Source organism: Alosa sapidissima, chromosome 1 (assembly GCF_018492685.1).
Source record: "Alosa sapidissima isolate fAloSap1 chromosome 1, fAloSap1.pri, whole genome shotgun sequence".
Lineage (NCBI taxonomy): Eukaryota > Metazoa > Chordata > Actinopteri > Clupeiformes > Clupeidae > Alosa > Alosa sapidissima.
In genome coordinates this window covers 11,322,862-11,346,909 of record NC_055957.1, presented here as the reverse complement: position 1 = coordinate 11,346,909, position 24,048 = coordinate 11,322,862, and the positions used below count along the sequence as shown (strand labels likewise).

The following is a 24,048-nucleotide window of genomic DNA, read 5'->3' as shown; positions in this document are numbered from 1 at the left end:
CTTACGACTGTACCCCTCTAGCCATGCGCCAGATGGGGCACATACCAAACATAACTACAACATGCTGGTTTCATTTTCTTTTCAGCATTGTCCCTGTTGAAGGTAGGTGGACATGTGCCCACCAAGATTTTTAATATCTGGATCTTTTAGGTTTTAGAATAATCCTTCCACTCAAGTCTTTGAGTATGCCCAATTTAAGATAACGGTTACTTTTTATCCTGGTAAAGGACCAGGGACTTCATGCCCTCAGCTCTAATTGTGCCACCCAAAATGTTGCTTTCCACATCACTCTTATCTGAGACCAGTTGCACTTGGACATTCAACAATATTGTGCTGGGTGAAAGTTTGCCCCTGCACATGATGTATTTATTGCAGCTTGTTACAACAAAAAGAACTTGCTGTTACTTGCTGTGAATTGCTGAATAGTTCATGCTGATGGTGTGGAATCCAAAACCACACTGTGATTGCGTTGCCATAATGGCAATACTTACTTTTATTGGTGTTTTTCACTTATAGCTAAATATACGTATTGTAGAATGTTGTATGTGTGTGTGTGTGTGTGAGAGAGAGAGAGAGAGAGAGAGTGTGTGTGTGTGTGTGTGCGTGTGTAAAGCCACATCCAGGGATCAGAGAACACCCGTCTCAATGGTAGACAGGCTCCTCCTGCTGGCAATATTCCAAATGCCCTTTTAATTGTGTATTGTGTTTTCTTCACACTTTAAAAACCATGCTCATAGGCGTTGTTTGTTTTTCCATTGCAAATCTCACCATACCAAAATAGGTGATACAAGGTTGTGCTGCTAGAAGTTTGCTTAATTTAAAATAACTGGCATGTTATACATTGGTGCTAAATGCTTACTTTAAGGCTTTAAAGCACTACTGATTGTTTATAAATCAGTAAATGGAGCAGGACCTAAATCAGACATCCTTCAGCAGTACACACCTTCTCGTCTTGACTTCGTTTTTCCATGGCCAATCTCATCACCAAATAATGTAGGTGCTATAAAGTTGTGCTAAGCTTGCTCAATTTAAAATAACTGCATGTGTTATAAATTGGTGCTAAAGGCTTGCTCAGTTTATTAGAGGTGTAAGTGCGATAAATTGGTGCTAGAAGCTCGCTCAGTTAAAAAAAATATTGCCATACCTCACAACACTTGTGCCTTCCATTATGCGAAAATTAACCACTTTTTCTATGAGACAATATAAACCAGCACAATGGTATAGTGTGTTTAAAGGCGCCATGTGTAATGTCCACCAAAAATCAATTCCACATTCCATAAAAGATGGGGGCAGTATACCTCCAGAAAGTGAGTTGGTCTACCCTAGAGTAACAACCGAGAAACGTGTATTGCTGACGGTTATGTTGCCCGCATACCGCCTCCCATGGCTGAAACTGGTATTATGACACCTGTTGGGCTGTGGCTAGTAATTTAGCATGCTAATTCAAGTTGATATCTCTGCAGCACTATACCTTGTCATTTTTTTTATGACATCATCACCCTTATTTCTTATCATTCTTTTGATGTGTTTAGCTCATTTTTTGGATATTCTTGCCTCAATTCTTACATAACTTCTAAATAACTCTGTCCTGCAACCATACAGCCTTCCAGATAAGTAGCCTATAGCTACACCACACTTTCAAGTTCCTCCACTGTTGTTTGTAAATGAGTTGAGTGAGACCAATGAAACCAGCTTGTTTCCAGCTGCCACATTTATCACACGTTTATTCTTACGCTGGAATTGGAGTGATACGAAAGTTTCATGAATCGCATGAGAGCGTAAGATTATTTCTGCACTCAGACTATGTTCCAAATACAGAAATGGAATCTACAGCTTTCCTTGTTAGACCCAGATTTTCATGTACACATATATGGTGTACTTTGTCCTCTATCTGTTCATGGGATCATGCTGTGTTCTGATCAAGGACATACTATAGCTACACAGCATAGAGGACAAGAAGGCTCTCTGTTTTGAATGCCAGACAGAGACCTTAAATAGCACATAGAACGAATATTCAATTGAAGCACTGAACGGAAAATGTAGCCTGACGAGCCAGACCCACAGTATGTAATTTGCTGCCGCTAGGGGCGCGTCTAGATTTCTAGGCAACTGAAAATGAACCAATAAAAAAAATCTTGAAACACTGTATTGTGCCTATGATCTTCTTAAGAAATCAGACAGCTCTATATTCTATTTACACAGAGGAAAATAATGTTAAGTTCCTTGTGGTAGTAACCAGTGTGACTAAACTGAACTAAACTTTCGACTGTGTGACTAAACCCTGCACTTGTCTGGGCTCAATCCTTCTAATTTGCCCCCTAGAGGCTGGCATGCTAGCAAGGAGGCTAAAACCCATGGATGCTAGCGTCTGTCAAGTCTCTTAAAGAAACATATGCTGCCTTTTGGGAAATTAGCTATTTTGTATTCTATCCTAGAGTTCGATAAATTAGTACATACACCCAGTCATAGTTAGATAAATTAGTACATAACCCAGTCCAACACATCCTACTGTTAGCCTAATTCAATTGAGGTGGGAGGGTCTAATTCCCATATGCTAAAGTTTTTTTTAAGGCTTATAGTGATTGTTTGAAAAGGTCTATTTTGTTTTATTGTAGTTTAACATTTTGCATCCCATAAAATTATTATGCTTGTTAATGAAGCTAATTTAAATACGTAATACCTTATGGGTTTAGCTCCCTCCTGACACATTAGGGCTCATGCTAGTCAGTGAACCAGCACTTTTAGGACACTTGCTAGTGCGTTCAGCGCCCAGTCCTTGGGTGTGCTTTGTGGTGGAAACACCAAAAGCTGAAGACAGGTAAAGTTGAGTATCGTCCGCATAGCAGTGATAATCAAATTCATGGGAGCGAATAGTCTCACCCAAGGAAGTGTGTAAATAGAGAAAAGTAGGGGCCCTATTACTGATCCCTGAGGCACACCTGTGGTGAGGTCATGTGCCCTTTAAGGTAGGATTTAAACCAGTCAAGGGCTTTCCTAGACATCCCAGTTCAGATAGTGTAGAAAGGAGAATGTCATTGTTAACAGTATCGAAGGCGGCAGATAAGTCTCGTAGAATGAATACTAATGACTTAGCAACTTAGATGAGGACTTAGCTACTCTCAATACTTCGGTCACAGACAGAAAAGCAGTTTCAGTAGAATGACTCTTGAAAACAGACTCCATAGGGTCTAGCAGGTTGTTCTGATATAGTAAGTCCAAGACTTGCTTAAAGACCACTTTCTCCAAAAACTTTGACAAGAAAGGAAGAAGGGAGATAGGTCTGTAAAAACAGGAATGGTTTTAGAGGTGGTGGCAAATGATACATTTTCCATCTTTATCCTCCTTGACTGGTTTTTCACTAGTTTTACATTTGGCTAGGGTCAGTGTCACTACTGGTAGCATAAGCCAGTACCTGGAGCCTACAAACGTTGCACAGGTAGTCCAACTCCTCCAGAATGTGGCAGAAGGCATTGATACCATTGACTGTCCCCCCACACTCCCCTGACTTAAATCCGATTGAACACCTCTGGGACATTATATTTTGGTCCATCCAACACCGCCAGGTTGCACCACAGACTGTCAAGGAGCTCAGTGATGGCCATCCCAAATAACGAAGTGGCATCCTTTTGGTCCTAACATATTACCCAGTCCATATCAGTTTGAATCCTACCTCACAGGATGCTCGTTTAACGTATCATGGCTTGGACAGCTGTCCGCACCTCACCATCCCACCACAGGGGTCCCCCAGGGCTCAGTACTGGGCCCCCTTCTCTTTGCTATCCACACTACTTCTTTGGGACAGATTATCCATTCGAACACCTTCTCATACCACTGCTATGCAGATGACACACAGCTTTATCTTTTCTTTCCACCTGATGACCCCTTGGTCTCGGCACGGACCTCGGATTGCCTCTCAGACATATCTACATGAAGGCACACCACCTCCAGCTAAACCTCTCAAAAACCAAACTGCTGGTCCTCCCAGCTAAACCTACTGCTCCCACCTACTCGAATGCCCTCATACAGGCATATATGCTATCCCCCGACCGTTGCGCTCTTCAGAAAAACATCGTCTACTGTAGCTCTGCCTCCGGTACGCTCAGGTCAATCCAAACTTTTTTCATCTGTTGTTCCTCGTTGGTAGAACACGCTACCAGTTCCTACTAGAGCAGGGACATCCCTCTCAATCTTCAAAAAACTCCTGAAGACCCAGCTCTTCAGAGAATATCTCCTCTCGTAGCACTACTTACAACTAGCTAATTCTAGCACTTACCACCTGACTTGACTGTATAAAAACAGCACTCACTGGTGCACTTTTCCCTATTGTACTCTACCTTTTTGAATTGTTGTTAACCAGGTTGTAAGTTCCTTTGGCTAAAAATGCGTCAGCCAAATGTAATGTAATGTAGAAATCCAGCATGATGTTTTTTCCCCATTGAGATCTGATGTGTTTTATTTTTGAAAGTGTATACTTTTTTTGAGCAGTGTATAGTCAAAGTTAAGGTTTGCTCAGAAAGAGAAGAAGGTAGAATAAGAATTTATTGATGATGTAGGTAGTTACTTCAATTAACCAAGATATAGAATAATTGGCTTATTTTCTTACACATAGTGGCCATATTGGAATATTACCAGATTATACTTGATGCCTCGTATATTATTGAGGTTGTCATGTGATGAAATTGCTGTTCAAACTTTGAAATTGTTTTTGATATTGATTTCTATATAGATGGTCTATATTTTCACATTTGGTATCCGCCATATTGGATTTCAAAATGGCCAACATCAAATTTGTTTGGAAATCATGTCAATAGCTTCCTTGACCCTAAAAATTGAGTGTTAGAACTTAAAAGACTTTTTTTTATCTTGTTTAATTTTGAAGTTGTATCAACAATTCTATTAAGAATGGTAGGTATATTTGAATTCAAGATGGCGGCCACTAGGGGGTGCTATATGTTTGGGTCCATTTCAATTTTTGATCACTAGGGGTAGTAGTATAACTGTGCCAAGTTTCATGCTTTCTGCAAAAACTGAACGATTCCGGTGCTTAGCCGCTGTATTAGGACAGCCTGTGCATAGCCTACTGACCTGCTTCCTGTAATTTACATGTCTTCCTACCAACTGAACCTGATTTTTTCTGTTCTATTGGACCCATAGAGTTTAACCATCCAAATTTGCTTTAGCACATGTAATATCACTTTAGCAGTGTTAATGTTGGTATTGGTTAGCGTACATCTGTCTTACTGCAGGGTATTGGGCTGCATTTCACATCAGTCAGATGAGCCTTCTCAGAAAATACTTTTTATTATACACGTATAACATCCACTGGTCTGGTTGCATGGTCCAACACTAGTGATTCAAATAACAATGAACAGAGAGAGAGAGAGAGACTGTGTGTGTGTGTGTGTGTGTGTGTGTTTTAGGTTTTTCTCACGAAACAGTTTTCAGAATCTAACAAATGGAAGGACTGAAGGAAGGCTTACAATGAATGCCCTGATCAGTAATAACACCGAGTCACATGCAGAAGTTTTCTGATAATACTGCAATTGTGGGGTGTATCAGGAACGGGCAGGAGGAGGAGTACAGGAGCCTGGTGGAGGACTTTGTGCAATGGTGCAAACTCAATCATCTTCAACTTAACACTTCAAAGACCAAGGAGATTGTGGTGGATTTCCGCAGGTCTAAGCCCACTCTGCTACCAGTCCACATTGATGGGGTCAATGTGGAGGTGGTTAGCACCTACAAGTATCTGGGTCTCCACCTGGACAATAAACTGGACTGGTCAGCCAACACTGATGCACTCTACAAGAAAGGGCAGAGCAGGCTGTACTTCCTGAGGAGGCTGCGGTCCTTCAATGTGTGCAGTAAGCTCCTCAGGATGTTCTACCAGTCTGTTGTTGCCAGTGTCCTCTTCTATGCAGTAGTATGCTGGGGAGGAAGCACAAGGAAGGACGATGTGGGGCGAATTGACAGGCTGGTAAGGAAAGCTGGCTCTGTGGTGGGAGCTGAACTGGAGTGCATCACTTCACTATCTGACAAAAGGACCCTGAACAAACTGATCAACATCTTGGACAATGAGCGTCACCCACTCCACAGCACTATTGTTAAGCAGAAGAGCCTGATCAGCTGGAGACTTCGCTCACTGCCTTGCACAACTGACAGACTGAGAAAGTCATTTGTCCCCAGGGCCATTGAACTGTTCAATGCATCACTTAAGGGAAGAGGAGAGATAGACTTCTCTGCATAGTCTGTCTGCCTCTTCACCCCCTCCATGTTTGGTACTGTCTGTCCACTAGCCACTTGTACCACTGTCTTTATGCCTCACTGTTTGCGTGCTATATTAGCACATTAGCACATATGCATAACCCCCCCCCCCCCCCCCCATGCCACAGCCGAACTGTGGCCACACTTATACATTTTCTTAAATAGTTAAATATATAGATATATAGACTTTACTTTACTTTATTTCTGCATTGTTGCACTGTTGACTTGCAAATGTGACAGAGCACCTTAGAGCACCTTACCATATTACTATGCACAGAGAATCACAGGCTCAGTCCCTGCCTCAGTCATTGCAAGCGCCTCTGATTTATTAATCACCACTATGTGGATACTGTTTTTAGAATTGATTTAGATTAAGTGTTAGTATAATTTGTATTTTTGTAATTTGTATTTTAGTATATTTTTATATATTGTATTAAGTGTTAGTATAATTTGTATTTTAGTATATTTAGCATATTCTTTATCTTCTACTGTCCTTACTGCTTAGTTGTGTTTTTATATTATATACTTTAATTACTCTTTCTGCTGTTAAAGAATGTGTTTGTGTTGTATGTATGCTGCTGCTGAGACCTTGAATTTCCCCTGGGGATCAATAAAGTATCTATCTATCTATCTATCTATCTATCTATCTATCTAACCTACCTATGACTGTGTCATTCTATGAAACGTTTCTGACCCACTGTCTGAAACTCGAGTTCATACGTCACCTCAGATCATACCACAAAGGGGGGTGTTAAAATAGACTCACAGAATGAAACATTTGATAAAATGATGATATACTATATTTAAATTACGGTTGTTGGAAAATAGATGGTTAACAAAGTCATTGAAATGAGTAGATTTAGCCATGACAACAATAGACCCAAAGTTGAAATTAAATACTTCCCCTATCCGGTAGACATGGTACTGTCTCTCGGGCTAATTCCGAGAATTATGCTGTCGAGATTCTATGAACGGACTTTCCGAGAAATTGCTGGAGGACACTTCGAGGAAACACAACAGGTGGATTTTTAAGAATTTTACTGTATGGATAGACTATACATATACATACACATTAACATTTAAGAAGTTGCCAATGTTTGTTGATTTGTAAAGTATATCACAGTATTCATTTTCCACCAATCCATTTTTATGTTTTTAATACTAGTCTTTGCCTTTAATGTCATAGTGTTTGCTTGGCACTTTGGATAGGCTGAATTATCGAAGATTGTTAAATTGAGTAAAGTTTATGTGAACATGTGAATGGGGTTTTAAGCGTAGGCTACATACAAATCCTGGTGTTTTATCAGATTAGGCTTAATCCAGTTGTCTACGAAGTTGACAGCCTTCTGTGCTGATTTGACATTTGATTTCATGTTTGGTATGGCATGTCTGCTGCTATGATTGTCGTGATAGAACAAGGTCATAATAACTTTGCTGGGTCATGATCACGGATGGTCATTTAACAGTAATTTATAAGCCTTTCCTTGTAATGAAGAAGGCAGGTGATAGGGATGAATAGTTCTAAGCATGGCTATGGGTTTATTGCTGAGCCGGTCCTGGGGAAAAGGCACATTCTGCAGGACTGCATGCCACCTAGTGTCAATGTGATAGAATAGGCTATAGATTTAAATGTAGAGTTACAATGTTGGCAAGGTCATGTAAGACATAAGGGATGTATGCATTGAGTTAAGAATTCTTTCACACACACACACACACACACACACACACACACACACACATATATATATAAAATGTCATTCCTGTACTGGTAAAGAGGAACTTTATTCGGAAAGTCTGGGTGATGAACTCTGGGACCTCTGGCCCTGTGCCTATGGCCAAATCACAGCTTCACAGCTATTGGTATATCCTTTACCAACCCCACTCTCACTCATGCCATATTGCCTATTGACTGGTGGGTAATGAGCTTAATTTTTTACCATATTTGAAGTGCCAAAATTGACCGGAATCATCTTTCTTCATCATCACCTTCCATTGTCTTCAGTAGGGTATTGTGTGGTCATGACAGGTAGAGCGATAGTGTTTGTTTTGTTTGTTTCTCTTTTCGATAAATAAATAAATAAAACTACCATTATGTTGAGGTCAGATGAGTCAACTAAAATGTTTAACAACGTCCAGCATCAGTGAAAAGTTATGTGCCGTCTGTTATGTACTGTTGTCCTATACGAGCGGTGCACTTCACTGTCTGGTCGAGGGGATCTCTCGGGACAGCTGGACCTAGGCTAGGCTACTCTGCGAAAGATCTGCCGTGGCCGCCGAGCTGTTGCTGACCTGCGAGCTGCCATGCCAACTGCAGACTAACGTTAACGGTGAAGAGCTACAATCTCACGGAGCAACAAACGGTCGCTGTTAAAAGTCCATATACACGATCGCCCACTACTTCAGACTGTGCTTCCAGTGATCTCCAGACTGCAGTCTACAAGGCCTAACGTTAACGTTATCTCCAGACTGCCAGTGAATTCACCGGGTTGGTCAGTTGCTAAAGAACTTTGTTGGCGTTGCATGTGAAGACAGCTCTGTGCGCAGAGATTTTTCAGCTGGTTTGGAAATTGGACTAATTTTAACATCACTTTTCCCACTTTTTAAATATATATATGTTTTACTTTTTATTTGTTTTGTTGTATGTCTTGGTGTCACGGGTACGCTGGCGACTACGCCGCTCCGTCCGGCATTTTTTGTATTTGTTATTTTTTAAATGTATTTGTCATGTCTTGATGTCATGGGCACGCTGGCGACTACGCCGGCATCTTTTGTCTTGTTATGTGTCTTGTTTGTGGAGCGCTTTGGGTTGCACTCTGTGCATGTTTAAATGCGCTTTAAAAATAAAACTGACTTGATTTGACTTGACTATAGGATTTAATTAATGAGATTGCCCAGATTGTTACTAAATCGTAACTATCTGGAAGCCCTCATAACAGTTCCGTTTGACTGTAGTGCCTTTCAGTTTCCTCTGATTCAGACTTCCTAAATGGACAAAGATGAAATGAAAGTGCAGACTGTTAATATTCTCAACATGCTATGGTGTGCCAAAGTCAGTTTTATGTACATTTGTAGCTCTACCTTCCTGGTTGTTATTCTGGTGAGAGTACACACATTGTTACTTGGTCTTTTATGTGTACATATTGATACCCAGTCTGAACTTGACATACAAAGAAATGTCATAATGTGCTGTATGTTTGTCTGTGTACCACATTTTATAAGATGCTGAACTACAGTACCAGTACATAGCACACAGCATTTCATTATTTATTAAATTATTTTGATCAGTGTTGTACGGTATATGAATAAGGTAGAATCCTCTGGCATAAAAAACAGGACAATGTAGCTTACTTTAGTTAATTGATTTGGATGTTGTGTTGTGGTTGCAGGTCCCATACTATGGCAAACACACCTGATGGCTGTATTCAGTTTACGCGACATGCTGGATATGTCCTTCTCAACTTCAACCGTTTACGCAGTCGAAATATCATGACGGATGTCACTGTAATGGTCAACGGACAGCAGTTTCAGGCACACAAGACCATTCTCATGGCCTGCAGGTTAGTGGTGTGTTTGAATGAGTGGTAGTGTGATAGAACTCTGAAAAGTGTCACATGTCATGTGAATTTTGCCAGGTCATAACCAGACTGAGGACTTAGTCAAACAGATATATCAGAATCAGAATCTGGCTCTATTCACCGAGCATGTTCACACATACAGGGGGAACGCATTGAGCTTTTATGATGTGAGTTCAGGGCATTATGCCTTTGATGCCATGAAAGTTCTCCTACATTTTTGAATAATTCCTTCCACACAAATGCTACTGCCATTATATTGAAACGCGAGGCTAGGTACCGGTAATTGTCTCTCTGCCCTTTATTGCATTAAATCCAAATCACAGCATGAGTACTTGTTCTCTTCTCCACATACTTATCTATCTCATCCACTCTGCCTTCTCTCTTTACTTCTCTTAGTGGGCTCTTCTACTCCATTTTCACCAGCGCTGACAAAGGCAACGTGAGCACCATCAGTCTGGACCCCTCCGTGGACGCTGTTGGTTTCTCAGCACTGCTGGACTTCATGTACACCTCCTGTTTGGCCCTGAAGGACAGTGATATCTTCTCCATCCTGACCACAGCCATACACCTCCAGATGGACCATGTGGTGGACACATGCCAAAGAGTTGTTAAGGCCAGGTGAGCAGCCAGTTAGAACAAAGAGGGAGTTGAATTAAAACACGCTTTTAACCTGGTGTACTGTAATATGTGTTGCGCGCACACGTGTGTGTGGAGGTGGTGAAGAAGTGATGTAACTTTGTTCTACAGATTAATCTATTTCACTCTCTAACATGAGGTACACTTGCTCTTTAAAATAATCCCCCCTCCTCTCATCCTTCCAATCAAAGAGGCCTGCATAAACGACAGGAGGACTTGGCACGAGTCATTTGGCGGACGCAGGACCTACCTCCTTCTACACGCCGTGCCAGCAGTGATGCCCCCTTCTCTAGTCACAGCAATCCCCTCAGTCACATCTATGGCCAAGCCCCCATTCCCCTTGTGCCAGCGGCTCCATACTGGCACATCCCCAACCGCAGCAGTGCACCTAAACAGCGCCCAGCCTCTCCGTCCAACGTGGTGAATTTATCTGCAATGAGGCGCCTCCACTCCACATTTCAAAGCAACCTTGGTAGGCACCCCGCCCCCTCTCTGTCCCCCATGGACTACCAGAAGCAACTACCTCGGCCCGTGGCCAGGCTGGAGCAGAAGCAATCGCGGGCACCAGACACTGGCTGCCATGAGCTCCAGGAGGTGAAGAGGGGTGATGAGGAAGAGGAGGGGGAGCAGGGGGATAGATCAGACTGCCGGCCCAGCTCCCCCATGGAGTCCAGCAGCTGCAACAAGGAGACCTCCTCCTCCTTATCTTCCTCCTCACCTCCTCTTGGTCCTCACAACAGTCACAGTCAGAATGAGAAGGTGCACAACTGGAAGAAGTACAAGTTCATTGTCTTGAATACCTGTCAAGAAGATGAACAGCGTAGCGAAGAATCTACCTCACAGATTGGCCAAAGAGAACGGGAGGAACAGGAACATCAAGTCCAACAAGTCAACCAGCTTAGTAACATCAGCAGGTGAGGACAGGACATGCCATGCACTCTTAAGCTGTGTGTGTGTGTGTGTGTGTGTATCAGCGAGAGCAAGCGGTTAATGTTTTTATTTCTGCTGCTAGGATATCTGAAGAGGGTCATCAGAGATTTGACTCCGCAAAACCTCAGGCAGAATCTTCAGAATCAGATTGCACTGCTTCAGGTTGGTCCTCAGACATACCCGGTTACCTTTTGCCAGAAGGTTTCTTTGATGTAATTACAAATGAGAACAACAGAGTTCTTCATTTATCAGAAAATATGTCTTATGCAAAATATATTCTCATCTAAGGAGTTTCTCACCTAAGCTGCTTTGTTCTTTGTTTGTTTCTCTGAAAACGTAGCCGACTTCTGCAAGAAATGTGAGTCCCAAATCACAGATGGAGAACACTCCCTTCAAGCCCACTGCATCAAACCATACAAATGTGACTATTGCCCTGCAACTTTTCGGTGCAAAGGAAATCTTGCCGGTCATAAGTCTGTTCACACAGGTAAAGAGTCACTTTTAAAACCAATAGGCAGAACTATAAATAGTAGTGCAGTAGTTTAATAGTAAAATTGAAGGAAAGATTATATGTGATTTCAACATTGGCTCTTACTACTTTTGAGCTAGAAATTATACTTGTTCACTATTAATTCTGCCTAGACATAAAATCACAAATTGTTGATAAATATCCTTGCTCAATCTGATGTTTTACAGGAGAAAAACCTTACCGCTGTTCCGTGTGCGGAGCTCAGTTTAACAGACCAGCCAACCTCAAGACCCATAGCCGTATCCATTCTGGAGAAAAGCCATACAAATGTGAAACATGTGGTGCTCGCTTTGTACAGGTTAGCCTTGCAACTATTATGGCTAATGCAATAAGTCGTTTTAACAATACAGTCACGGTGGAGTGGAGTTGGACTCAGTGAAGTTGGATGTAGCCAACTGGGGCAGCCGTGGCCTACTGGTTAGCACCTCAGACTTGTAACCGGAGGGTTGCCAGTTCGAACCCCGACCAGTAGGAATGGCTGAAGTGCCCTTGAGCAAGGCACCTAACCCCTCACTGCTTCCCAAGCGCCGCTATTGTAGCAGGCAGCTCACTGCGCCGGGACCTCTTCCTCACTGTGTGCTGAGTGTGTTTCACTAATTCACGGATTGGGATAAATGCAGAGACCAAATTTCCCTCACAGGATCAAAAGAGTATATATATTTATACTGTAACTCATATTTCTGCATATTGTTGTTTTAAAAAAAAAAAAACACACAAAAAAACAATAGCATGTTAATTCCTAGAACACTTTTGGGAACAAATAAACCACATTAATGTAGTACTCTTATAAAGGTCACAGGAGATCACTGCCCTGTGGTGTCCCAACCCTATATCTCAGTCCCTTCTCTCTCTCTGCAGGTGGCTCACCTCAGGGCCCACGTCCTCATCCACACAGGAGAGAAGCCTTACCCCTGTGACGTGTGCGGCTCGCGCTTCCGTCACCTGCAGACTCTGAAGAGTCACACACGCATACACACTGGGGAGAAGCCTTATCAGGTGAGCTGTCGTCGGTTGCCTTAACTGCAACACAAATCAAAAAACAAAATGAATATCACAAGAACTGCCAGTCTCAGTAGTTTAGCACATCCTCGTTGATAACACTTGTACACACTTGAGTACACAATGTAACCCAGCTCAGCATTCCTCAGCTAAGGCTTTATGAACCCTACTTGAAAAGACACAATAGGTTCACCAACATTTCTGGGGCATAAATTCTGTACAGTATGCTGTGTTATTACAAATTAATGGGGCATCTAGGGAAACTGCATTGTTTTAATGCCAGGTGTCAGTCTGACATGTAAAGCTGTCCTTTCCCTTCATTTTCCTTTTCTCAGTGTGACCACTGCAAGTTGCACTTCCGCCACAAGAGCCAGCTGAGGCTTCACCTGCGGCAGAAGCATGGCACTGAGTCCAGTTCCAGGACTCCGCACCTCAGGCCGGCCACTGCCCCTCACAATCCTGCCGTCCACACCCACTGAGCAGAGAGGGGTCTGCCTTAGGGGAGAGGGAACTGGGCTACTTCTACTCAGGGTTACAAGGTCCAATTTAGTGTTCATCAGTTCATCAGTGATGCTGAAGAGATGTTAAAAAATGTCTAGCTTTGTTCCATGGCTTGTTTTTAATTTGTGCGGAAAAAAGTGTAAATATTTGTAAATATTTAAGTGTTAAAGTTTGTATTAAAAAAAATCCAAAATTAAGGTATGTGATTTTTTCTTTGTACTAGGATTATGCCTGTTATAACATCAGGCAAGGGTGCCGTATTGGTATACATCAGATTGTATGAGTAAGTCGACCATAGTGAATTCAGCTTCACTGAGATATTGGTCCAGCATCCAAAGATCCCTAGCATTTCTGCGCAGACTAATCCATGAGGGGGGTATCAGTGGTTGCAAAATTTGCCTTAGGTAGTGGAGCTGCCTCATTGACAGGCACCACTGGGAGTCAGTATGATGTAACTAAATGCAACACCCATGCAAGTGTGGTTACTGCCGTATTGCATTACTTCTGTGTGCAGTATCACTTCACTTTTGAAGTCTTCTGGCTTTGTTTATAGTGCAATTTCCTCTTCAGTGTGCTATCCATGAGTTTCAGTTACTGAATCAGCAGCACCACTATCTTCCAGCTGTGTGTTTTTTATGACAAATATTTGGAATGCATCTCTATTCATTTAGTGTTAAACAAATGAACAGTTACACAGAAAATAGTTGTCAGGTGCTTTGACAACTGAGCTTCCTCTTCAACTTCAGCATTACTAATACAATTTCCTGTAGTGCAAGTCATTAAAATGCATGATATTCAGTTTGGTCTGCATGGATTTATGCAATACTGCGGACACAAGAATTTCTTCTGAGGAACTAACTATGCATACAGTGTGCAATTAAAAAATCTGTTTTTTTTCAGTGTTCAATCATATAAATATACATAAGAGAAATGTTGTGTATGTATGTGTGAGAGGTACCCTGGAAATCCAGAGTTCTCGTGAGAGCACAATGGAATTGTCTCTGCGAGACACTCTGGTAAGGAGCAATGATGCACGTCACTTTTACCCCAACATTCCGGGGAACCAGCTAAACTGATGAAGACAGCGCTGCAACGTTGGAGAACAGTACACATTGGTCATAGTGTTCTCCGATTGCGTTGAAGTCCGAAATCATTCAGAGTAAACATGGTCTAGTGCAGATTTTTAAATGCATGCTTGTTGCCGCCCCTCAAGTTGGGCCATTACATTGTTCTTGGCCAGACCCTTAATCTTTCTAGATAATCAGGGTCTGGATTTTCCAGGCTATGTGAGAGGGAGAATGAGAAAATCTTTACACTGAAAACTCACTTGAGTAGAGATCATATTTTCTGTAGTAATGACTTGACCAAGGACACTGAAAGAATCAGACAATGCAATGGTCCTTTTTCTTTACTAATTGTCAACAACAGGTGTTGTTACAGCACAAACAAATACATTTGGAAAAAGCCATTTGTGCACCTGTCACTGACTTTCAAGACTTGGCATACAGCAAACTGATGTTGGAAGGGTAGGGGAAAAAAGCATGATTACTGGCCCTTGCTAAACAAAGAACTATTATTGCAACTTCATCTAACAAAATGCCGGCAGTGATGCTAGCTTTAATCCGGTGTTTATAGTTGCTCCTTAACAAGCTGTTTCTCTGACCCTGTGGTCTTCTCACAATCAGATATCTCCTCTGAGAGATGTACTCTTGTCAGAATAAGCCTACGAATAAGCAGGTGTTTTATTTTCTTACATTGACAGATATTAAACATTTTGTTCTCAGAAACATACTCAGTCTAACACAGGACTCCTGATCTTTATAACATGAAAGTAGCAGTGATTAAGTATAAAGAAATGTATTTGAACTGAATACCAGTTTACTGTTAGAGGAAAAATGCTACTTTTAGTCCAAATCATCATGATAAGGTTTTAAGTATTGAACTGGGTACAGCCTTTCACAAGCAGCCTAAGTCCCTTTTCTCCAGGTTTCCACAAGACTTTCAGATTAACCAAATTTACTTGGCAATTGGAATCACTGGGTGAATAATAAAAAATAAAAAAAAACGTCTGGTCTGACTAACTATAGGCCACCATAGTCGAAGGAACGGAAATGTGAAATGTATTTCAGTCAATTATGTCAAAGTGGCAATAAATCAATGAGGGTTAATGAGAGCTACATTATCCATGAATCAGTAATTTACTTCAAGGGTAGTGTTCGCTGTAAAGAAGAAGAGCTGGACCCTTCACAAAAACAGTTGGTTTAGTGTAAACCTGGAGTCAAAGTCAGTAAATTAAGGAAGCTCCATGGTTGGAATCAAACTGTGGCCATTTTTACTCGTAAGACACTGCACAAGGCCTGGCGAGGAGACATCCCTGAAATGCACATTCATCACTATACAGCTTCCCAATTTGACATGGAGGGGTTGTATCCTGCCCTCCACAGACACTATGTAATTGTAAATGTATCATGAACAAGCATAGGAACAACTTATTGTATCACTCAAAACACTGCTCTGCAGCCTTTCTCAGAATGGATCTTATGCCTAGATTTAGAGTGCCTTCCATTCACATACATGCACCCTCTCACACATTCACATTCACATACACACACACACAAACCAGTTTTCTACTTCTCTAGACTAACCTACCAAAAATATATTTATAATTACATGAGTAAAAAGTCAACAAAAATGTGGACATGTGAACAAAACAGAGTATTTGCTGACACTGATAAAAATAACATGTTGAGTCATTGTGATGGGACACAGTCCTTGGCAGCCTACATGCGAGACACTTGTCAGCCCTCCTTTTTGAAGACGCTCTTCACATCCCCAAACACCTGTACCGAAAGGAAACAGGACAGATGATCAGAGGGAACCAGCACAGAAAAGGATGATGCAGAATGCAGAAAACACACACACACACACACACACACACACACACACACACACACACACACACACAAGGCGGTAAGATCCATTCAGAAATACCAAGATGGCATTTTATACTGAGCCAAGCCAGCACACCCAGAGAGGTCAAGCTCACCTCATCCACACCGCGAGAGGCATCAATGGTGCGCACTTTCCCCTGCTTCTCAAACAGGTCAATGATGGGGCGTGTGGACTGCAAGTACGTCTGGATCCTAATAGAAAAGGGTGACATTTCTCTGATCATTCAACCACACCTCCCGAAGACAAGTTCATAATTTGGCCGTGTCTGTAGCTATTGCTAGTGCTTTTCTATTGCTAGTGGCAGATTAGAAGGTTTTGTCTCCGAAATGAACAATAACCAATCTGTGTTCTCAGACTGTAAGAACCAAAGGACCTAACACCTGTATGTGAGGGGAGCGGTCAGTTTCGGCAGCAGTCCTTACCTCTTCTCCATGCTCTCTCTGTTGTCATCGCTACGGCCACTGCTCTTTCCCCTCTCTAGACAGCGGTCAATACACACCTATTGCAAGGATACACCACATCAGCCGAGAGCAGAGCATAACCACACAGTTCATTACACAATTTGAATCTTTGTTGGCACTGTTCATCTGTGACAGACCCTTTCAGTTGAAGCCACTATCTTCAACAGAAGAAAGAAGAAACAAATATTTGAGACAAGACACAGAGGAATCTTACTCCACACATTATATTTATTTCTGTACAAGCAAACTGTATCTGTACAGTATAAAAAAGATTGTGCAGAGAATATATCAAAATGTGAATTAATATAATGTTTTTGCAGTGCGTCATTGCTCTGCATTGGTGTATCCCCTACAATTATCAGCTCTGCTATCAGCTTATACAAAAACACACACATTTGGCCTTATTTTCTTATGATGGCTCACCTCATTGCTACAGTCAAAGAAGAGGACGAATTTGACATCAGCTTTGCCATCCATGACCGTGTTCCAGCCCTGCAGGTTGTCTTGGTTACGAGGAAATCCATCGATTAAGAACCTGAACTTCTGTTCATCTGCCTGCATGGTGGATTCCATGGCCTAGATAAAATACACAAGATAAAAAGTAAGGCATATTTTCCTGACAAACAAATATGTTAGTAAAGTTTGTAAATAGTAAAATGGCATCAATTTAGCCGTGAAAGAAGTCTACAAGTTTATTTAAAAAAGTAAATGTTAACTTTAAAATATTTACAGTAATAGAGCCAACACATGATTCTAATCTGATATTCAAATTCAGCTGCAAATAGTAGCTCAGACTGAGTAAAATATCATGTCAGCCAATCAATCATTATTAGTTCCCATTTTATAACTGTCAGCATTTGCAGCAATGAGTCCAAACCTTTTTAAGCAAGTTGATGGTGATCTCAACAGGCACAATTTTTCCCTCTTTGATGTAGTTGTCGATAAGCTGACCAAACTCTGAACCAGTTCGGCTGCGTTCCTCCCTGAGCAGGTCTCCTGCAGATAGATGGGTGTAGCTGTAATTCTACAGAGAGGACAAAAGGTTAGCCAAAAAGGCAAACACACGTTTCAAGAGACTCTAATAATAATCCCTTAACATTTCTATTGTCCTATTGTATATATGGAGCTGTTATTTGTTGCTACTTACACCTGTGAAGAAGGAGCAAAGGTCCTAACAGGGTGGAGATTTAACCTTTGCTTCAAATTTTATACCATCATATAATGTTGAAATGTAGCCTATTTTCTGTGCTGCTACTCAGAAGAGACTCAATATAAATCATTTAAGTAACGGTGAAGGATTATGGCATGCTCAGAAGTCATAATATATAACCTATACATTTATGACCCAATAGTTCTAACATAACCTCCAAGATTTGACACTTACACTGTGGCTTCAAACATCCTTGAAATCCTGTCATCATGCTAGGCTATAGGCTATTATTGAAATGAAATGACACGTCACCTGGGCCCCGTTAACCCTGTTAATAACAGGCCACATTGAAATTAAACCTGACAGGAAACAATGTGCAACAATGTAACAGTTTTGAAAATATGTATCCCTAATAGTCATTTTGTAACTTTTCTCTTTATTTTTTTAAGAGGACACCCGGAAGTTGGGTTAGCTAATGAATGATGTGCTAGCGACTGGAAGCCAAACGCCAATGACACGGCAAGAAAACCAGACACATCCACTCTATGGGTATGCAAGTTTAAACGGTAAAAATAATTTGGTTAACTTACAGTCCCAAGCACTTTAACCATGACCCTTTAATTATTGCTCTCCATTCGAGGTTTCTTACCTCCACGATTTTAGCGCATTGTGTCCCTTTCCCCGCGCCAGGCCCGCCCAACACAAATACAACTTGAGGCTTCATGGATGAAACGACTCGATGCACTGTATTTGGAACTTTCTCAGCGAGCCTACGTAGTAGTCTGAAAATCATTAACTGATGCCAGTGGTGATGTGTTCAAACATATGAATGACAACCAACCCCAAAAGAGTCGGATAGCAAGCTTAAAAACCGGCTGTGTCGTGTCACCGGGGAAGTAGCAGCAATGGTACTATATCCGCTGTACACGTGTTCATCCAATGAGAAGAGAGAGGGAGTGTTCATGTGGTACAGACCGCGCCCCCTCATTGACAGCGACTCTCTCAATGCAGAGGGCAATGCAACTGTAGCACCCCACCCCCGTTTCCCCCTCCCTGCGCTTGTGTTCTCTAGCATCAGCACCTTACCCCCGCTGAACAGCGACCGTCCTCGAAGATGTGATATCAAGCGTGCTGAACTGACAGCGACAACAGTCGACCAGGCCTGCCAATTGCTAAGCCAATCATGGAACATTTCAAACCACGGGAAATTTGAAATGAGCGTGTAAAGACCACGTTTGTGTTTGTGAAGCCTTCATCGGTGCTTTTGTTTCTTTCCTCAGTTGTGCAGGGTATCTGATGTGGATGATGGCAACGCACAAAGAGCAATGAAATGAGACCGACCCTTGGGCAGTGTATAGGCCTAAGCTGCCTGTTCATGATTCCTTGCCGATGTTTCCAGATTTTGGATTTGCTTCCTTGAGCTTATGTTCAATTTAGGCTAGTCAACGGCGTCCCTCCTGATCCCAGATTTTTTAGGGCGCCGCATCATGATGATGTTGGGAATGTCAGCCGCCGCGGGTAGAGAAACCCGGACTCCCTCCCTGCCTCACCAGCTGCCTGCACGCCACTGACATGACAACGCGTGGCAGGAAAACAAAGATCAAAGGGCTCAGACCTATAGCTGGACGTGTGAATGGGGAAAGAAGGGGTCTCACGCCAGGTTATCAAACTGGAGGAGGCCGAAACGCATCTGTTGGGGACAAGCACCAAGGGCAGTGCGGAACTCTAACGCGCCGGGAAGAGACTGGGAGAGGTATCGGTGTGTCGTACCCTCCTTACCCTGATAAGGTTGCATCTTTTTCTATAACTGCTTAGTATGTCCCAGATTCTGAGGATAGCATGATTTTTATGTAACAAAATGTGGATATTTCTATCACCTGTGTTTGTGTTTTTCCACATTTGCCCGATTTGATAGTTCGGTCCAGTGCCCACTGAAGATGATCATACTCTGCAATTCGAGGCTGATTATGGAAAAGCAAAGGCACCGATGAATAAACTGGTTAAATCAGAACTCATTCTACCGTCGGTGGTCGTTCTGGCACTGCTTCTAACTAGCACCATGGGTTGCATTCAGAGCATCGCCTGCAAGCCGCGAATCAGACGGGAGAATATTGTTGTGTATGAGGTCTCGGCCTCCATTGACCAGTGCCCTACCGTGATTGAGGAGAACTCACCGATTGTGCTGCGCTACAAGACGCCCTATTTCAGGGCTTCTGCGGGTATTGTGATGCCTCCTGTGCCACGAAATGAGACCTGGACTGTAGGCTGGATTCAAGCTTGCACTCAGATGGAATTCTATAATACATATGGGGACATTGGAATGTAAGTATAGGCTATATAAACTTCTTTTTCTAAATGCCACTAATTGCAGAATATGCAGTGATGGCACACTTTTGTTCAATTGCATGGTGGGTTGACAGACATCAACAAATGCAGTTCTGTCAATTTCTGAAAATTGTTTGGCTGTTTTAAAATGATTTTGTTTAATTAATATATCAAGGATAGACTTCCTTTCCTTCCCCATCCCCTCTCTCCCATCTCCTGAATCACACATAATATTTGCACGAGATTAAGTCTTAAGCTCCTCTTTCTCACCTCCAGAGTATCAACCTTTGCCTCAGCAAAGAGCATGAACTGATCCCTTGCGCCATCTTAACCCATCTTAGCTCTTCTCTCATTTTTCCTCTCACTATCTCTCTTTCTCTCCCTCCCACCACTGTGGTCTTCTCCCAGGTCCAGCTGGGAGCTTCCAGAGTTGCGCGAGGGCCGTGTCAAGGCCATCAGCGACTCCGACGGCGTCAGCTACCCCTGGTACGGCAACACCACTGAGACAGTCACGCTGGTGGGACCCACGTACAAACCCTCGCGCTTGACCGTCAGCATGAACGACAACTTCTACCCCAGTGTGACCTGGGCAGTGCCCATCAGCAACAGTAACACGCCCATGCTGACGCATATCACCCGTGACCAGAGCTTCATCACCTGGCTGGTGGCACTCAACGCCGTCACAAAAGAGCGCATCGTGCTGCAGACCATCCGCTGGCGCATGCGTGTGGACATCGCCGTGGAGCCCGGCATGCCGCTTGGCTCACGCGCCTCCCTGGTGGGACGGCCGCACCAAGAGCAGCCCCACATCCTCAACAACCCGGAGCCCATCCCGCCCAACGCGCTGGGCCGGCCGAATGCCAACGACGCACAGGTGCTCATGTGGCGTCCCAGGAGAGGCGCTCCACTCGTGGTCATTCCCCCCAAGTAGCCGCCAGTGGACCTAAGAACTCACGCGTGGGAGTGGCTGGGTTGGAAAAAGAATCCCTCCCCACCCCCAACCCAAACAGAGGCTAGGAGCTACTGGAGATCCAGATGTGCGGACAGCAGAGTGGAGAGCACGGGGCCGCCAAACTGGATTTGTGGTGAAACGTGGCTTTGGAGAGGCTTGGTTGAACTGAAAAGTGGATGGTTCTGCACAGCACTCATTTGCAACCAATACACTGTACACTGCATGAGAGGAAAAGAGAGAGAGAGAGAGAGAGAGAGAGAGAGAGAGAGAGAGAGAGAGAGAGAGAGAGAGAGAGAGAGAGAGTTAGAAAACTGATGCTCTGGAAGGAAAGTCGGCGATTTGGTGTCAGGTGGCATGAGATTCTGCAGGTCTCTGGGACAGAGGGGACTGTAAGCCCCTGCACTCGGACAGTACAAACCAAATGAAACAGTGCTTGTAGCCAAGAAGTTTGTGGTGAAACAAAAAAAAATTAAGAGCAACACTTTCATAGACTTAAAAAAACATATATTCAATAATTTGTAGTTTAATTTAATTGGTTTACAGAGAACTAAACCATTTGTTTTTAATTGACTAATTTAGATACTGAAACAGCTCCGATTATTTGAGGAGGAGAGAGCATGCGTCACCACCATCACCACCATCACCACCACCACTGATGAGCATTTAAACCACTACCTTCAATGAACACACCTTCCTTTGCCTTGCATGAGAATAGTAGTCTGAACATAATAGGTTCAAAGCAGAGGTGCAGCACTGTGAGTGAGTCGTGTGATACACACACACACACACACTCACTCACACAGACATACTGTATATACACACACACACACATACACATACACACGCGCACACACACACACACACACACACTCCATCTGTGCCGCTCCCTTGCTTCCATTATCCCCTCCCATCTGTCTTTTTTCCAAACCTCCCCCTGATTTTTCCATGTCTCACCGCGCCCCCCGTCTCCTCTCTGTAGGTGTGTATTACGTTGTGGAGACCTGGACGCCACGGCCAGGACTGGCCTGGTGTGATTATTCTGTGTTCTAGGATTGAGGCTGATAGCTGTTGACTTCAGCAGTGTCTGCAGGCTCACCACCCCAGGCACAAAGGCAGAGACATAGCTCTTTGGGAGCTGAGGGTGTGTCCATGGCAGCTTCCCCAAGAAACGTAAGGGAAAGCAGTCATCTACAGCTAGGTCCATGCTCTTTTCTTGTCTTTGTATCGGTTGATTGTGTCACAGTGTTGTTGTAAAACAAAAGACTGAGTGAGGACTTTGATTATATGTGTATCAGTGCATCATGTTTTTGTCATGATTCGTAGAAATCAACTAATTGAATTCCACCAGTGCTGCAAAAAATAACAATAATGAGAAAGTACAATGCAGAATCAATTTGGACAGTTACAGGTACATACAGTAGATTTTCACCATTTGATCTCTGGCTCCTGCTGACTCTGATATGGATGTCAGAGGTCAGTCAGTATTGTGACTTGTCCAAGTCCAGGAGCTTTTGAAATGCTCATTGCAGTCTCAGGGTGACCACTCCATCAAGTGGTCACCACCACAGCCCCTAGGCATAATCTGCAGTGATTAATTAAATTCCATACCTGTTTCTTTTCTGCACTTCACGCTGGTCTCCTCCGTTTCAAAGTGGTCTGCCCATCACTGTCTGGCCTGAAGTAGGGTCTCCTTAAGTCGCCAGCACCTTTCCTTTAAAAACATCACTAAATGATGACACTCGTAGTGAATGGGTAAGCCACTGGAGTGCCCAGTACACCATCTAAAATCACATTTGGACCACCAGCACCATCAACACAGGGAAGAGACTGAGATATTTGATACCAGTGTTTTTATACCATGACTGTATTCAAGGCAATGAGAATGATTTTCTCTAATTTGAGAAGACATTTATCTGTCACTATACTATCATACCATAAACCAGTGAACTTCAGGTAAAAACAAGTACAAGTAAAGTCATATAACATGATTGCATGATGAAAATTATTACAATTACAATTTTTATTTCAACATAATTTACAGATAAAGAACCACTACGGGAATGTAAGTTTACTGCAAGTGCTAACACTGAAGACAAAAACAATCTTCATTTCATTTCAAGAGAGTTGTCCAAGATGACATAAGGTGTATTTATTCCAAGATGGCAGAACCTTCTTTTCTCCCAAGGGATTTTTTTTTATTACTTCAAAAGGGGTTCACTATTGGCAGAGCATCAGTGCTATAGCTTACACAATTTCAATACAAACAGTGAAGGAGCGAGACAGGTCTTTATCACTTCTGCTCTGTCCATAAAGTCTCTTTTGTGTGCATAAAATCTTTGCTCCTCTTCCATGTATGGAGAAAGATGGTTCCAAACTTGAATTGCAATGTTTGTTAATATAACAGACTGATCGTTTTCGACAGTATGTATGTCTACTTATTTTATGAATTTTTTCCCCCTGTGTCCCAGTAAAAACAGACTGGTCCTATTTTTCACACAGGAAGTGCATCACAAATACTGCAACAACCATTCAGTTCATGTTGTGCTGTCTTACCTCATCTTGTTTCTTCTGTGGGTACTATGATTACAGTTTACGTTTAGAGATGTTTTTGCTTCTAAATCAATGTTACCTCAATCCAGAATCAAAATGCATAATGTAACATTATCTGAAATGCCACATCACAAAGACAAGATTGTATTTTCTGTATGATTTGAGCAGCAAAACTGAGTATGGATGGATGTAATATGACAAGGTGATAATTTTCCTTAAAATAATAT

The 24,048-nt window shown here is 42.6% G+C and overlaps 3 protein-coding genes across 8 annotated transcripts; 2 read left to right on the top strand and 1 right to left on the bottom strand.

Annotated features, from left to right (window-relative positions):
• Window positions 1-7,224: 7,224 nt before the first annotated feature.
• On the top strand, window positions 7,225-13,628 carry bcl6ab (BCL6A transcription repressor b). Of its 5 annotated transcripts, none has more exons than XM_042057998.1 (9): window positions 7,225-7,281; window positions 9,648-9,818; window positions 10,233-10,454; window positions 10,664-11,386; window positions 11,485-11,564; window positions 11,743-11,889; window positions 12,099-12,229; window positions 12,790-12,927; window positions 13,266-13,628. In XM_042057998.1, the coding sequence occupies exons 1-9, from the start codon at window positions 7,229-7,231 to the stop codon at window positions 13,407-13,409; spliced, it is 1,809 nt and encodes a 602-aa protein (XP_041913932.1). In that variant the 5' UTR covers window positions 7,225-7,228; the 3' UTR covers window positions 13,410-13,628. The 5 variants fall into 5 exon arrangements, with proteins under 5 accessions (XP_041913932.1, XP_041913962.1, XP_041913951.1 ...); XM_042058028.1 differs by lacking the exon at window positions 7,225-7,281 and adding an exon at window positions 8,352-8,746; XM_042058017.1 differs by lacking the exon at window positions 7,225-7,281 and adding an exon at window positions 8,352-8,750.
• A 1,196-nt stretch (window positions 13,629-14,824) lies between these two features.
• cmpk (cytidylate kinase) lies at window positions 14,825-18,899 on the bottom strand. The gene is made up of 6 exons (XM_042058256.1): window positions 18,644-18,899; window positions 17,722-17,868; window positions 17,268-17,420; window positions 16,806-16,882; window positions 16,478-16,574; window positions 14,825-16,271 (listed from the first exon to the last, which is right to left on the bottom strand). The coding sequence occupies exons 1-6, from the start codon at window positions 18,785-18,787 to the stop codon at window positions 16,230-16,232; spliced, it is 660 nt and encodes a 219-aa protein (XP_041914190.1). The 5' UTR covers window positions 18,788-18,899; the 3' UTR covers window positions 14,825-16,229.
• On the top strand, window positions 18,499-23,593 carry fam78ba (family with sequence similarity 78 member Ba). 2 transcript variants are annotated; one of them, XM_042058251.1, is made up of 3 exons: window positions 18,499-18,560; window positions 19,275-20,316; window positions 20,728-23,593. In XM_042058251.1, the coding sequence occupies exons 2-3, from the start codon at window positions 19,982-19,984 to the stop codon at window positions 21,248-21,250; spliced, it is 858 nt and encodes a 285-aa protein (XP_041914185.1). In that variant the 5' UTR covers window positions 18,499-18,560; window positions 19,275-19,981; the 3' UTR covers window positions 21,251-23,593. The 2 variants fall into 2 exon arrangements, with proteins under 2 accessions (XP_041914185.1, XP_041914187.1); XM_042058253.1 differs by lacking the exon at window positions 18,499-18,560 and having other exon boundaries at window positions 19,026-19,747; window positions 19,910-20,316.
• Window positions 23,594-24,048: the final 455 nt, after the last annotated feature.